The sequence below is a fragment of the Eumetopias jubatus genome, unplaced genomic scaffold (assembly GCF_037043125.1).
Source record: "Eumetopias jubatus isolate StellerSeaLion01/CBP00866 unplaced genomic scaffold, mEumJub1_p1.0 scaffold_6, whole genome shotgun sequence".
In the NCBI taxonomy this organism is placed as follows: Eukaryota; Metazoa; Chordata; class Mammalia; order Carnivora; family Otariidae; genus Eumetopias; species Eumetopias jubatus.
In genome coordinates, this window is record NW_028274812.1 from 40,282,450 (window position 1) to 40,299,583 (window position 17,134).

General features: G+C 36.3%; 1 protein-coding gene across 1 annotated transcript in view; it reads left to right on the forward strand.

Moving 5' to 3' along the window:
* TRDN (triadin) overlaps positions 1 to 16,374 on the forward strand; it is a 327,015-nt gene extending 310,641 nt beyond the window's left edge. The window contains exons 39-41 of the mRNA XM_088023743.1: positions 11,279 to 11,320; positions 13,266 to 13,304; positions 16,235 to 16,374. Coding sequence (XP_087879869.1) covers positions 11,279 to 11,320; positions 13,266 to 13,304; positions 16,235 to 16,374 — 221 coding nt within the window. The remainder of the gene's footprint in view (positions 1 to 11,278; positions 11,321 to 13,265; positions 13,305 to 16,234) is intronic.
* The last annotated feature ends 760 nt before the right edge of the window (positions 16,375 to 17,134 follow it).

Consider the following 17,134-nt stretch of genomic DNA (forward strand, 5'->3'; position numbering starts at 1 on the left):
TAAATATTTTTTCTTTGCCTTTGAGCCACTGCAGATTCACTATAGTTTATGGAGTGAGAGCTTCTTTTACTGCAAAATTCCTCCGGGACACATGGAGTCAGTCCTTTTTTTCCTTTTACCAGTTTGGAGAATTCATAGCTATTATTTCTTTAAATATCATCTCTTCTTTTTTTTCCTTCTGCTGATTATTAATATGTTAGGTATGCACACTTTTTCTTCTTTCAAGATCTCTTTCAAATTTTTCATCTCCTCATTTCTCTATGCTCTATTTAGTGTAATTTGATCAGTTTTAACATACATTCACTAATTATTTCTTCAGCTCTATATAATATGTTATTTATCTCATCTGGTGAGATTTTATATAATTTATATTTTTATTATAATAGTTACTTTTCAAGTCTTACTGGTTGTTGTCATAATCTATTCCTTGGCCTTATTTTTGAATTCATATTTTATCTCTTAAAACATTTCATCTCTATATCAAAGTTTGAGCATAACAATTTCAGTATCTGAAGTACTTTGTTATGTAAAGTTGTTGTTTATTGTTTCTTCAGACTCTCCCTCATGATGTTTTTTTTTCTTTCTGTGATTGGAAATCTGATGATGAGCTCATACTCACTTTTATCTAAACGAATCTTTCTTTGTCTCTGTTGTCCCTGTCCTGCTCACCTTTTATTCCACTCCTAGCAGTTTGTTACCATTTGTGGGGTCCTGTCCTGGAAGTGAGCCCTGGCTCATAGGTTTCCCAAGGTCACAGGGTACCTGATGGTACCTACACTCTGACCTCATGGTGAACCCTTTATGCTCACCTGCTCTTGAACTGGGCAAAGCTCCTCCCAGTTTCAGCTGATGATCAAGTTATCATTACTCACTTTTCAGAAAGTACCTCCTGGCTGTTTGGGGGTTCCCTGTTTGGGGTGTCTCTCAGACTCCCTACTGTCTCCCTCTGCTTCTTCTTTTACAGATACCTGGTAGGTTTTGACTATTTGTTTGTTCCAATCCACTGCATTTTAGGGCTCATTTCATTTGGTTATAAATATTGTCCATGGGCCTCATTATCTGTTTTTACAAGGGGATTTGGAAAGGATTTAAATACTGTGTTGTTGCAATCTTCTCAGAATCCCAGGAGGCAGTTATATTTTCATCCCACCATCCCTGGCTTAGCAAAAGCTCACAACCTCTGTCCCCCATTTTGCTCCTTGCACATTTAGAGTCTGAGTTCCAGTTTTAGTCCAAGCACTTGTCCACAGGATGACCTACCATTTCATGTATCAGCAGGTTTTCTTTTTCCCCCTCTCAGAGCAGGAAGGAGGATTCTGGAAGTTTCCTTTACCTCCTCTGAGCTCAGCACTGCAAAAAAAAGTATGATTTTTTAGTTAATATTGTCTATCATGTTATCAGTAGAATTAGAGTCCAATAGTTGCTTTTTTAATGTTTTCCACAAATCTTCTTTTAACCAGATTCTTGCCTAAATTAAATTAATTTAGTGAAATTAAATTAAATTAAATTAAAAACCGAAACCCTGAAGTTCTAGTTCCTGGCGATTGTATAGAATTTGTTATTAAAATGTTAGACAATTCTTAATCATAGAATCCTAAATTTCATCTTCCGTAAAACAAATCCATTCTCAGTTAATACATATATGCACAAACCTTTGAAAAAGGAAAATATACCTTCTTATAGCATTTAGTTTAAAGCTTATTTCAGGATATATATTTTTTCCTAAAAATGATCATTTTATACAATGACTAACTTTTATTTTGTTTTGTTTTGTTGGGGGCCTTTGTTGGGGTGGAATATTATTGGAGATCACTTGCTGGAATGGAATGCTGATGAATACTAATAGCAATGTAGTTTTTGTTAAAAACAAATTAGCACCAAATTCATGATAGAAATACAGAAGTCATCATCGGGTAGTGGCTGATAACAGGGAAACTGGTTTAAAAGCTGTGTAAACTTGGGAATGCTACATAACACCTCTGTGCTTGATAGCCTTATTTCTAAAATGTGGATAATAATAATATTACCTCATAGAAATTTGGGGGAGATTAAATAAGGTAAAATGGTATGTGCATAAATAATAATTGGTTTAATAATTATTAGACAATAAGTGATTATTAATTGGCATCCATGAGGGTGATGTGATCATGATGGTGATGGTAATGATTATGGTACACATGCTGTGTTACTTTACCTAGTTAGGAACAGGTTTCACTTACTAAGCTTTTGTGTCGAATTGGATAACACGGTAAGATAAAATCATAATGAGAAAAAACATCTTATTCATTTTGGGGTGGATTTAAAACAACCCCGCTTTTTAGAGCAAGGGTGATTATGCTCATGGAAATTTTGCTTCAGGAGAAAAAAAATGGAGCAGTAACTTGGTTGAAGCTTCTAAATGGGTACCAGCTGCTGTGCTTACCTCTTCTGATCACTCCTTTTGCTAGACCTCAGAGAAAGTCTGTGTATAAGGCACATTTGGTGAAATGTTTGTCACTGTTGATTATCAGTCTTTGGGTACCAGCAGTGCGGCCTCATTCATTTATTGGTGATGTTAAGTTGTTCTGACTTTGCCCTCAAGACAGTTGTGTCTTATCCTCAGACTGACAGGATAGATACTCAGAGAGGATTGCATACGTTTATTGAACACCCTTGGATTCACTGGGTGCAAAATTCAAAATGTGACCAGTCTCTGCACTCTTTATTACCCCCTGAGGTCAATCTCAAGAATTCTGTGGATATTGCTCAGTGTAGCAGTTAATTTTCTTTAAAACTCGTGATCATTTTAAAAAAATAGTATAGCCGAGCCTTCCACACCAGAAAACGAAAATAAACTGGCTATCAACTGCTGCTTTGAACTACCATGGATTCTCCTGATTGCTTGAAAATATATTAACTCTTAGGATGTAATATGCCATCAAACCATTTACACATAATTCAGCAAATTCACTGAGAAAAAAACTTAAAGCTTTTGGTATTTCTATAGGGACAAAGTGATGCAGTGAATTAGATAAAATAAGAGGAGTGAAAATGAAAAAGAAAATCCATGCAAAGTTACTTTTGTGTCGATGCTTTAGGATCCCAGCTTTTCTTGAAAATCTGCACAAATCAGAATAGATTGCTAGTAGAAATAAACACGCAGTAACTGCTGGTACACATGTATGCATTATTTAGGTAGTTTTTACTTATTTATCATGCTTGCTAAGAGTACACACAGCAGGCTGGGCACTACCCAGGAAATTTTATCTTTAAAAACAAGAAAAATAAAATTCACAATCTATGCCATCAATGTGGTTTCCTTGAAATTTTTCTTCTCTCCAAATTACAATCTCTTTTAACCTTTCCCATTATTTTACACACCCCTAAGCTCCCATGCTCAGATGTGGAAGCATTGCTTCTCACCCAAGATTTATCACTCCGTGTTTCTCCTTGACTCCATCATCCCTTTGTGCCTCCCCTGATGCTGGCTCCCTCCATCCTGCATCTTCAGTTCTCGCTCTAAGAAACTCTCCTCCCTTCACCTGCAGATATCTTCTGACTCTTCTCTCAGATGAAATTTTCCTTGTTCCTTCTGCTTCCTGAAGTTGTTGTACTTTTGCTTTCATTTACAATCACACTTCGGAAATGTCTCCCACCAACTCTTCAGGCAACCTGAGTATTGCCCTCCAACATTTTCCTCAAATAACACACTTAAAGCTCAACCCAGATGTCCTAACTGTTGAACTTATCTTTCTCACTTCTTCCCCATTCTCTGGTGCACTCAACATTGTTGGTTTCTCATCCTTTTTGAAATGTTTTCCTCTCTTGGTTTTCATAATATCAGACTGTTGTTTTCAGTCTGAGCATATTTCCTCCGTATGGGCTTCTGCTGCTTTTTCTTTTTCCAGAGGATTGGTTCTTCCATTCTCGGCTCTCTTTCTTCCTCTTCACACTCAGAGGGGTTATCCCACCTTGCTATCCACCTTTTTGTGGATAAGACCCCAAATTGTTCTGAAGCCTAACCTGCCTTGTCGGCTCTGGAACCACATTTTCAACTCCCAGCTTCACCTGTTGTCTGCACAGGTTCACAATTGACCTTCCTATCTTATCTTTCTTCTTTCACCTAACCCTCAACCCCAGCAAATCCTAAAGGGAATTGCCATATGATTTCCATTCTTTAGTCACTTAGACCTCAAACTTCAAATTCTACTTTGACTAATCACTCTTCTTTGTCTCTGGCTCCAATTCAGTTGTCAGGTCATGTTAGCTTGGACTATTTCTCCTCTGAACCATTGCAGTGTCTTCCCAGCCCGTCCCTTTCTGATTTTTGTCATTCCTCCGTTTCATGTCTACGAAATAGATCTTTTCCAAAACTTCAAATTGATTAGGCTATTTATACAATGAGTGTTCAATATTTCCTCATGGCAAATTTAGAATTTGTTCTACATTTCTTAGCCTGAAGATCTAAAGCCTCTACGATCCAGTCTTAAACTACATTTTAAATCTTTTTTCTATAATCATTGTCTATACATATGGGAGACACCAAAACAATTCAACTTTCCATGTTCCTGATTTTCCTCCATCCTTTGATCCTGTCATTCCGTTTTCATGGATTTTTCTTCCCATTTCTGGCCATGGGTTCCTTCACAGTCCATCTCCAGTTCATCATGATTCTTCAATGTCTGTCTTCCACAAGATAGTTTCCAGAAGATTTCTTTGATCTCTGTCGTTCCACTATTGAAAACATCTCACACTTATTTTGACGGTTGTCATATACTACCTTGCAACCCATAATATCTTATTTCTGTTTGGATACTGGTCCATTTTCTCTACTTGACTGCAAGTTACTTCTTTCAGTTTTTCCAGGGCACAGAGCAAAGTGCTCTGAGAGTAGAGATAGAAAGTTTAGTTGAAAGAGTGAAGGTCTAGAACAAAAGCCCTATTGTACATATTAATGTCATCATTAAAAAAACAAAGGCTCAGGGCGCCTGGGTGGCTCAGTCGTTAAGCATCTGCCTTCGGCTCAGGTCAGGATCCCAAGGTCCTGGGATCAAGCCCTGGGAGCCCTCGTTGGGCTCCCTGCTCCGCAGGAAGGCTGCTTCTCCCTCTCCCACTCCCCCTGCTTGTGTATCCTCTCTCGCTGTGTCTCTCTCTGTCAAATAAATAAAATCTTTAAAAAAAATAAAACCACTGTACATATAATTTTCTAATTAATTAATACATATATGTGTGATGTGATAGTGGTGTTAAATTTATTCCAGTTATCCAAATTTAGGAAGGATGGTTTTAATACAGAAAAAAGAAGAAAGGGAAAGAAAAGAAGAGAAAGCAATTGATATCTTATCCTAAATCTAAAAATTTTACATTCATTGTATATTTCAACTTAGTTTAAAATTTATCTTTTAATGCAAAATTAGCATTCGTTATTTGACAAATAGTTGCTATTGTATGTAATAATTTTTCCATAAAATAAAAAGGTAGCTGGAAATACAATCAGGTGTTTCTTCTGTAGTAATTCTTTTTGAAGAATCCAGTTTTGCTTTTTCTCTATCCTGCTTATATCTTGCATTGTCTTACTTGTTTCTGTGTCAGAGAAATATGTTTTATTTCCCTCAAAATGTAACTTTTACCTTCTTGTTTTCTCAACTACTTTGACTTGTTATTGGTTTATATGGCTAACGAACTTATTTTTTTTTAATAATTGCCTTTCCTTTTGACAGGTTTATGTTTAATTATTTCCTTTGGTAATATGTTGGTTATTTCATAGAGGTAGAATTCTTCATTTAGAGTAGCATTTCTCAATGTAATAATCTTTGGGTCTCTAAGATCTCCAAAATCCTCTCAGGTCGTCCAAAATATTTTACATTTTAACACTCGGCCATTACTTACCTCTGTCACTCTCATTTTTTCACAAGTATACAGTGGAATTCTCCAAAAGCTAAATGGCATGTGAGAACATCATCACTCTTATGACTAAGGAGTTGTTTGCTTGAGGATCCTTGTGTTTAAAAAAAAATGTCTATTTTAATTTCTATTACATTGATTATCAATAGACCTAATCCACATAAACAAATGTTCTTTGGGGTCCTTAATTTTTTAAGATTGTAAAGGGTTTCTGTAACCAAAAATTTGAGAACTACCATTTTGGAAAATAAGAAATGGAACCAAGATAAGATTGCTTGTGAGAATGATAAATTTGTAATTTTTAGTATAAAATTTGTTAATTCATATATCAAGCCCATATATTTAAAAATACATGTAGGGGCGCCTGGGTGGCTCAGATGGTTAAGTGTCTGCCTTCGGCCCAGGTCATGATCCCAGGGTCCTGGGATGGAGCCCCGCATCAGGCTCCCTGCTCAGCGGGGAGCCTGCTTCTCCCTCTCCCTCTGCTGTTCCCCCTGCCTGTGCTCTCTCGCTCTCTCTGTCAAATAAATAAATAAAATCTTTAAGAAAAATAAAAAATAAAAATATATGCAATTATACACCATACCTATCATTGAACTGAGACTAGAGTCCACATTTTTTCATGTTCTTAGAATTCCCCTCCAGTCAAATTTTACTTAGTGTTCATATCAATGCTATATAAATATATATATCCATATATATCCATATATATTTGTATGTTATATGAACACACACACACACACACACACACACACACACACTCAATCTCCTTAATGCCAAGATATTGGCTGTTTAAGTTTTATCTGTTTTCTGCCTCATGGAACCAAGGCTACCCTTGACTCCATACAGACAGACTTATCTCCTGAACTTTCCTAAAGTCCCATCCTGCTCTGACTCTCCATTTGATCCATGCTGGGGATCAGACTTGGAGCTCAGCGAATACTTTCAGGCAAAGGGAAAAGAGAATTTCTGATTTTTTTTCAGGGTATTACACTCAATCACAGAATAACACACACACATATATACATATTATATTCATAAATTTAAATGTTTATAAATGTATATACATATATTTAAGTATTGGAACAGACTCATGTCAAATGAGGCAGATTGTGGAATTGAGACAAAGAAGAAATTCCTTCAGTTAATGAAAAGATCTGAGCACTACTTGAAAATACAAAATTTAAACCTCTTTATCATGATAATTTTATTATTTTCATAAACTAATAATTGTCTAAGAACCCTGTGTCTGTAGCCTTAATTCAATAAGTATAAAAGAGTTATACGAAAGCCAGACTTTGACATCAAAATGTTTAGAAGACTGAAACGGTAGCCACACAGACAAGACCTCCCATGTGACTCTGTTATAGTAGAGATGTCTGAATTTGATAAGAGAATGGATTCATTAATACTTGTGATTCCTTTTGAATCTAAGCTTTTTTTTAATCTAAATTTCTATATAAGTAAAGAATGGAGTCTACAATTTGAAAGTCAGGATAATATTTTCATTCTTAATTGTTTGGAATATGATTGCCTAAATTACAGTGTTTATGCAAACAGAACAGATATATTTTCCTCCTTCATTGTCATTATCATTTTCAAATACAGCTAAGGAACTCCTCTGAAGGAGAATGGATTGTTGGAGGAGGGACACTCCATCTCTGCTCTGTACAAGTTGATAATTCATGCAGCCAGCAATATAATGCATAGGTTCTAGGATCAGAGAGAACTGGGTTTAAGAGGCCATCCTCAAGGGATAGAATGGCACAGTGATTAATAACACAATCTCTAGAACCAGAATGCCTGAGTCTGAATCCCAGTTTTCCCCAATAACTAGCTCTGGGAACTTGAGTCTCCAGCCTTCAACTGTCCTACTTACAAAGTGGGAATAGTAATAATACCCTCTTCGCAGATTTGCCGAGGAAGTAAAATATGTTATTCTTCATAAAGTGCTTAGAACAGTGGCTGACACATACCAGGTATACTATTTGCGAAATAAATATAAATCCTTATTCAAGTGGCTCTGATCTAGGTAGATTGCGGTCTATGGTCCATTCCTGCCACTTAACTCACTCTGTGACCTTGGACAGCACTTAACCCCTCTCTGCCCCATCTGTACAGGAGATTTAAAGTAAAAGCAACTACCTCACAAAGGAGTTGTCAGAATTGAATGTGCTAAGAAATATGAAATAATAAGGCACAGCCGATGGTGTTAAGAAATATCAAATATCATTGCTATCATTAAAAGTGACCACTCAACTCACTCAGTTTTGCCTATTAACTCAATTCATGTCACTTCTAAACTTTTCCAGACATCCTGCCTTCTGTCTTTCTTCCTATTAGACACTTGCAATTTCATGACCAGCTAACACCACAATTGAACTCCTAGAAAATTAAACTTTTCATGATCCCCAACTAATGAGTGCCTCCTGGGATTTCCTTGTTGCTGGGAATGGCACCACTATCTTCCTCCAAACTCAAAAAAAAAAAAAAAATGCATTATGTGATCCCTTATTAAGTATTAAGCTCTTGCATTCACATGTACTCAATCCCATTTAACTCTACCTACAAAGCTTCATCTACACTCAACACCTTCAGTGACTTCCAGTCACAGAAATCATTGTTTCTATGTTGACCAATAAAATACATTCCCAATTTCTTTCTCTGAATCCATTTTCTCATATTCTAGTCTGGTTATTTTTACAAAATACATTAAAATATGATTCCCTTCTTGAACACTTTTTAAATGAAAAGATACCATTTATTAAGGGATATGTGCAGAAAATAAAATTCATTGTGCTCTAAAATTGTACAAGGTATACAAATCATTTTCTAAAAATCAATATTGTAATAGCTGTGATGTTTCAATGATAAGATATGGGTAATTCTTCCTTCCCCTATCTTTCTCAAATGATGCAGTACACTCAGCTTATCACAGAACCCCAAGGCCTCTAACTCATTATCTGATTCTGCTTCCCAGTCATTGTCCTTAGACTTAAGAACCTTTGTCATCCCTGTTTGGCTTAAAGGCTGCACTATCCAGCTCAGAGACTTTTAAGGCAACAAATATCAAATTAATCACTTTTAGCAGCTTGAATTGTTTATTTTTCAGACTCAAGTGGGGTATCTGCACTGATCTGACCCTAAAAACTTACGAAAGTAAAACATCACGTTCCTTATTCTTGTGCAAATTTAACAAAAAATCAAAACATCTCTCCTATTCAACTCCAAAATTGGATGCGGCTGTTATATATTGATATTTCTTGACTTTTTCCACATCTCATCTTAAGTATACTTCCTCAGGTAAACCGTCCAAGGGAAAATAATAAAAATAAAAAATAAATTAGACTTCCTTCATAAAATATTTTCCTGACTATCCCTCCCAAAAAAGCAAGTCACACCTTAAAATTCCATTCGCACGTGTTGATACTTCTTTTATGGAAATGACTATACCTTTTTAGAGTCAAATACGTGTTTTATCCAAACCACACTCATCTAATCAATGCACAAGTTATAAAAGTAAATGAACTGTAAGTATGCTGTTTCTTTTTTGTATTCTGAACAGTGACAATCTCAGTACATTCATTATTCCTAGTTCAGTAAATTTCTGTTGCTGTTAAGTTGCGTACAAAGAGACTGCATCTCTATAGCAACTGCCCTGGGCTTGCAGTTTGCCTTCTTGTGTCTCGGTTTTCCCTGTTAGCCTGAGCAATTGACATGTGACTCACTTCTTACCAGCTTTTATCACTTGTAGCTGGTTTATGCTGGGTGAGAATACAGAATTTGGAAAAGAGAAGAAGCTAAGGTTTTTATTCTACCCATATTCATTTCTCCAGGGATAACAAATGGATCCAAAGAATAAGTAACTTAGTCTTAAGTGTGCTATAACCTACAAAAATAAAATCTATATTTCTTGTGTGTAAGAACCTGGCATTATTTTATTTTTATAAACATCGCCCATAGAAACTAGCAGATTCTTGCTACGCAATGAAAATATAACTATTATTTGACTCTTCTAAAAACTCTGGCATCATTTTAAAAATATCGTTGGGGGTATTTCAAAATATCATGTACCCATTTATACCTTTTCTTATTCATAGCTGCTAACTGAGAAGTTTAAGACCACGGTTATTTAATCCAATATTTAATTGAGTTAAGCTTATATTGAAATATTTCTAAACCAATCGGGTTGAAATTTTAATAATTCACTGCTGTGGACCAAGTGGATCCTCTAGTCCACAGTTAAGTGACACTGCCAAGGGCAGGAGCAAAGGATGCTCAGACTGGGGAAGTCATGAATGCCCTGAGCTAAGTCCTTGAATGAAGTGAAGCCAGTTTGCAACCAACATACTTGAGACCCTGATGTAGAGAGTAAGACGTGGCCAGAGCTGGAGTGGCTCTTGCCTGCATTTAAACTCTGCTCCAGCCTGACAAGAAAAACAAAACCAAAAAAAAGCCATTTTGGGGTTTCTGTCTTTGCCTCTGAGTCCTGATGTGACTTTTCCCCCAAGGTTGTTAATTAAAAAAATAAAATTTTAAATAAATAGTTTAAAAATATTCACTGCAAGAAAATGCTAATAATTTTTTTTCCCATTTTGTTCTTTTACATAATAACATCTCTTCCTAAAGGTCACATTTCTTTCTTATTAGAGAAAATTTGCATACTGACCTATTTTACCCCTTTTCTATTTATTAGTGAGCAGCTGGTATGCAAAATCTGGATAAATGATAGAAAACCAACCCTCTTTCAGATCATCACGAATGCTAAAAGGTTGATGTGAATATTTAAAGATCATTTAGTTGTATTGTGTTAGAATTATCTCTAACTTAAAATTTCTTCCACATTATTCCATATGTACCTGTACACAAAACACCAAGTAATTCACATAATGTACCTTAAGAGTCATTGTTTATGTATTGAGCTTTGGTTCAACTTTTAATGTCTTTTAATTGCCTATATAATTGTCAAAAGACTAAAATCTAATCAGTCCACTAATAAAATATGTGCGTGGATATTTTTCTCAGGATTCAGCTTGTGGATATGAAGCTATTTACCTCAAATTTCCTAAATTCCAAAAGCACTCGTGGTTTGGGGAAGGAGATTTAGGAATCAGAGAGGAGAGGCACGTTTGGGAGTCATTGCTGGCCCTTCTTTCCGTAGTCAGCCTTTGCCAGCCTGCTGACCACAACCTGCCATGGTATCCATTTCCTCCCCACCTTCCTCCGTCAAAGATGTTGCCTTGTTTGTCCTGAAGTTTTTGTTCATAGTGACACTAGATGCTGAGTTCATAGAGTAAGATATCCTGTGACTCAAAAATCTTTAAATATAAAATTTCCTCTTTGGGAAATCTGGAAAATAGACTATAGATTCATGTGTCCTTTCTTTACTCTCTAGGAGAAGATTTGGAAGATGTATCAGCTTCAAAGAAAGCTAAAGGTGAGCTCATGATCTTCACTATATTTATGAATTTTCTGTAATGTTTTGTCTGTTTTATTAAACTATTCTTGATCTAGTCCTCAGCTTTTCCTAAGTAATGTTTAGTTGGTAACCTTATTTTTTAAACAAATAGCTTTTTTACATTATTTGGAAAAATATATATATATATTCATATCTGCACATAGTTGGACACTGGTTTATCTGAAAGTGATTATTAGATGTATTTCTTGTCCAATTTGCTTATAAGAACAATACTTCAAAATTATCAATTAACCAAGAATTGTGGGGATGTTATTTGACAGGAAGAGGACCACATAAGTGTTCAAAGGTGAAATGACGTATTTTTTTAAAGATTTTATTTATTGAGGGAGAGTGCACACGTGCATGACCAGGGTGGGGGTGAGAAGCAGATTTCCCTCTGAGCAGGGACCCCCTCCCATGCGGGGCTGGATCCCAGGACCCTGAGATCATGACCTGACCCAAAGGTAGACACTTAACTGACGGAGCCAACCAGGCACGCGACGTATTTTTATTAAGAAAATTTGAAATTATTTGCCTATACTAGCTGTAATGACAGAGGAAGGAAGGGAGGGAGAGAGGAAGCAAAGACAAACCTCAGAAAAATGTACCACAACCAGATGAATAATCTTGAGCAAGTCTTTTCAGGACTAAATTTCTTTATCTGTATTGTAAAGGTTTCAACTAATTTGATGTGTGTGTGTGTGTGTGTGTGTGTGTGTGTGTGTGTGTGTGTGTTTTCCCTGAAGGGTTTCCTGGCCCTCTAGTTTGGCTTGTTATGTAATAAATATTTTCTATTCTACTTTCCTGTACATAATAGAGTTCACCTAAGAGTTGTTCTTGCCATGAAAATATAAGCAGTGCCCAGAATTAACTAACAGTGTAGAAAATAGTGCTTTGAGGAAAGACATAAGGGAATGGACACCTGAGTTTTATTAAATGATTTACACTTGTCCTAAGATATGTTTTTGAATACTGAATTTTCAGATTTTTTTCAACTTGAATTATTAAAACAACAACTCTTAATATGTTTTCGACTTCTAGACCATTGCTGAGATTCTCAAACTATATTATATATAAATCTTCTGACAATCTTCTTAGAATGGAATAAATTTGGGTTGGAGCCTAAGAACTACCTTTATATCAGCCTCCAAGTAATAGTGAAACTCTTGGTATGTGGATCACAGTTTGAGAAGAAAGGTCCTTGAACACGTTTAGAACTTGATGAAATCTAAAACCTAACTTTCAATGAAACACACACACTCACATCTTCCTAACATTTCAGGGTTTTACAAAAAACCACCCCCCAAAGCCTAAATATGGACACCAGTGAAGAACTTCTAACTTAGAGAAAGGGGTCCAAATAGATAGCTTCAATTTATCCAGCATATCTACATGGTGTGTATCACTGCAGCAGAGAAGTCCTTGAGCCAGATGAGAAAAAGAAGGATACAGGACACCCGTCTATTGATATTCTTTCTTGGCCAGAGTGATCACTAAAAAGTTAAGTTCCTCAAAACTTTAGAATGATTTTGACTGAACTATTCATCATTTAGCCAGCTCACTCTTACCATATTATAACTCTGAACATCAATGACCTTTCTAAGAAAGAAATGTGTGTCAACTAGCTCTACTCCACTAACATCCAACACATCAGGACCCATTTTCCTATTTGAACAATTGCCGGTCAAACACCACATTCTTTTCTTCCACTGTCTCCTCTTCTGCCCCTGGTTCTTACCTATAAAACATTATAGTGAGAGATTGAGCAGAATCTAAATAAGAACCTAGTGTATATTATAAGGAGGGCATTAACTCCTGTTTCTTTCATATTGTGGATCTGTTTAGACATTTTCAGGTCCCTACGTATGTGTGTGATAGCTGGGAATGTACACATTATTTACCTTCATATTTTTGTATCCACTAGAAGAAGCTGAAGATGTGTCTTCCACAAAGAGGCAAAAAAGTAAGTTTATAATTACATTAAAACTATGGAATCATTCTCTATTAGAGGTAGTAGCTATAAATTGACACTTCAAGACTCTTAAGAAGGCCAGTATTAGAAAAAAAATATGTTTAGCACAGACATGAAGAATAACATTAAAGTAGGTCATTTATATTTCAAAAAGAATTTCATCCCTCTTTGTGTCATGCAAGAGGCACATGTTTGGAAGAATTACAAAGTACGGACTGAAGTGGCAGTTTTGCAAAACGTTTTACACAGCTGTGATCCTGAGCACTCTAACTGAACTTGTGCTTAAATGTATGTTACTGTCTGCTTTGTAATAAGACAGCTGAAGTGATATGCTAAACTTTTTTATACCAAAAAGAAAAAAAATGTAGAAATAGGATTCAGCGATTCAATTGCGTAGAAACTCACTTCTAAGATTGAAAGTCCTTTTTGGTTTTTCCAGATATATGGCAGGCTCTTAATATTCAATCTTTGGGATTGTTGATTTTAGAATGCAATCAACATTCATGTGCAGTTACAAAATTCAATATCCAAGATTCTCATTATTCTGGTACTTCCAAATTATACATTTTTCTTCAAATGGTAAAGCAATACATTTTGCATTCACATTTGCATTAACGTCATTGCTGGACAGACTAAAGGAAGCAATGTTTGAAATAGTTATGACAGAAGTTTGTTTCACATAATGATTTTGTTTTATTTTTTTTAATTTTTTTACATTTTATTTATTTTTTTGAGAGAGAGAGAAAGAGAGAACACGAGGGGTGGGGGGTAAGGGCAGAGGGAGAGGGAGAAACAGGCTCCCCGCTGAGCAGGGAGTCCTACACGGGCTGGATCCCAGGACCCTGAGATCGTGACCTGAGCCAAAGGCAGACACTCACCCGACTGAGCCACCCAGGCACCCCTCACATAATGATTTTAAAGTAAAGAATAGACATTTATCTGAGGAAATGACATCAATAATGTTCTCTGGATTCTAAATGTTTCTTTTAATGTATTTCTGTAGGAAATTACTAAAATGCCCACTACAATAGCAAATGCCTCCTACTCTGCATTAATACTTGATTCATTGAACAAATATTAAGTGCCTACTATGTTCCAAGGTCTGCTTTAATGCTGGGGTCATTGCAACAGGCAAGAGATAGTCATTTATAACTCCTCATACCAATATCTTGTGAGAAATATGGGGAAATAAGCAGTCTTAACAACACTTTTCAAAATTATTGAAAAATCTATAAGTAAATCAATTCAATATTTTTAGTAAAAAAGTTACCAAATATTTAAGTTCAATTGGGAGAGTTACTGTAGAAAAACAATACTTCCTATTTTCACCCTACTATAAGGTAGTTCTATAGTCTGATATTCCTGAGTCTTTTATATAAGCTCTAAGATTTGCAACTATAATGATATTTTCCTTAACAGCCTATCAACATCAATTAAGTAGATGTGTCAGAACTGTGCCCATGTCTGCTAGGTTCAGCTGGAAGTTAGCCTCTCTCTGCTGGACTCTTCCGCTATTAGCACTGGTGCTACCATTCCTCTTGATGCAGCCCAGCTTTGTTGCCATTCTGTCAGTAGCCCATCAAATCCCCAAGCGGTCAACTTCGGGGGTGGGGGCAGGTTGTGTTACTGCTTCTCTCTGAAGCTAGAACTAAATAATAATAGTAATAGTAATAATAATTCTGGATGTTGGACTCTGAAAAACAAACTGAGGGTTCTGGGGGGGGTGGGGGGATGGGCTAGCCTGGTAATGGGTATTAAAGAGGGCACGTTCTGCGTGGAGCACTGGGTTTTATGCACAAACAATGAATCATGGAACACTACATCAAAAACTAATGATGTAATGTATGGTGATTAACATAACAATAAAAAATGAAAAAAAAAAAAAAGAATTCTGGTTGAGATGAAGTAGAGAGGAAAGAACTAAATTCAAGATTTCTCCAAACTACTTTCATCACTGAAAACGAGTGATTCAAGTCAGCTGACACCCAAGGAGATGAAACCAAAATAATCCCTTGTTGCTTCCTTCAGCTGCTTTCTACCCAACCTTTACTTTATTCCACTTCATAAGCCTTTAGGCTCGTATGAATTTGGCCAGCTTCACCATATTCCACGTAGCAGTCACTTCAACGGTCATTCTCTTTCCTGGCCATAGGCAAAAAGTGGTTCGTTAACAGAAGCAAATAAATAAAATGGAAAACACTGAAGAGTCAGTAGGTGCCCATGATTGTTTGGAGAAGCTAAAGTCACCATCTCTTAACAAAGCTGCTACCTGGGAGGACGGGGAACGTTGGCAGCTCAAGCTCACACCCACTGCACTACACTGCCTTGCTTGTCTTTAACACCTTTTCTGTGTTGTTGCTGCTCTGAGGGCAGAGCTGCTACCTGGAAGCATAATCGGAATGTAACTCTGCCATCTCAGGAGAGCACTTGCCTCCAGAGTAAGGGCAAGTGGAAAACCTCAAGACTCTAGGAACCACAAGACTCTCTGTGGTTTTATTAAAACACTGAAAGAAAAAAAATCAGTTACTTTGCATATCGATAAGCTCATGCTTTAAAATCTGTTACTATCTAACAGTTTTTCTGAGTGCAGTGCACATCAATAGCTTCCTATAATGTAAGTACTTTGACTTTCTATGCCAGATCATTTTTATTATCATTTATGAAGGGCTTATTATGTGCCAGGAAAGATTTCAAGTGCTTCACATATATTTACTGATTTAATTTCCACAACATTTCTAGGAAGCTTTTGCTATTGTTTTGATTTTACACGCGAGGAATCCAAGACACAATGAGGTTTATTGACTTTCTTGTTATTGTCAAGGCTATGTAACTGTCCACCTACATTGTACTATCTGTCTGTTTCACCTTTTTCCTACTTGTGTTCTGCTTGTTTTAACAAGTTTTCATGCTCTATTCCATAGGCCCCATCAGTTTCTTCCAGTGCGTCTACTTGGATGGATACAATGGCTATGGATTTCAGTTTCCTGTCACTCCTGCACACCGTCCTGGAGAGAGCACTGACCAGCCAAGTTCTCCAGGACAGAAGCAACAAGGACAATAGACACACACGCAGGGTCCTTACAAGTGCTTTAAGACTTTGAAAATAGAATCTTCTGTTTGTCTGCAGTGGCATAGGCGATTGAAATCATGAATCTGGGGAATTTCTCTGAAGATGTTTTACTCTTCTGCCTGGTCTAGAGAGAAAGTGTGAGCAAGGGGATTGAATGATAAGCAAACATGTTGAAAGATCTGGCACTCAAGAATCTGTTATTTGTGTTTGTTGCTAGGCGTGGATGCTTATATTTTTCTATTTCTACTCACTGTAGGGTTGCTCACAGGTTAATTTAGTTTACTTAATAATGGTCTTTTAAACATAATTGACACAATTATAAAATGGAATTCCGATTTCAGTTAGGTATATTTCTAAATGACAACACAGACTATGCTTTCAGTTTAAAGAGTAAGGAGCTTATACAAAAGCTACTCTTTATCGTGTAGATCTCTAAACGCAATCTGCCCACTAAGTTGATGTTTAATAGTTTAACTTTATTTATGTATCTTTCTATTTCAGTTGTGGTAATGATTTAAGAATGGGTAATAGTTGCACCAAAGAGTGCTGTAAGTTCCTTGTGATGCTCTTTTAGATAGAATTCAAAATATCTCTGAACTTTGGACATGATAAGATGGAGTAGAAATGTCTGATAAATCTTATCTCTAAGATTTGTATTGAATTACAATTAGGACATTCACTCCAGTGGAAATATACCATCCAATTAGGCAGGTCTGGTGAATCATTTGTTTAAAATAAACGCAAATGAGAT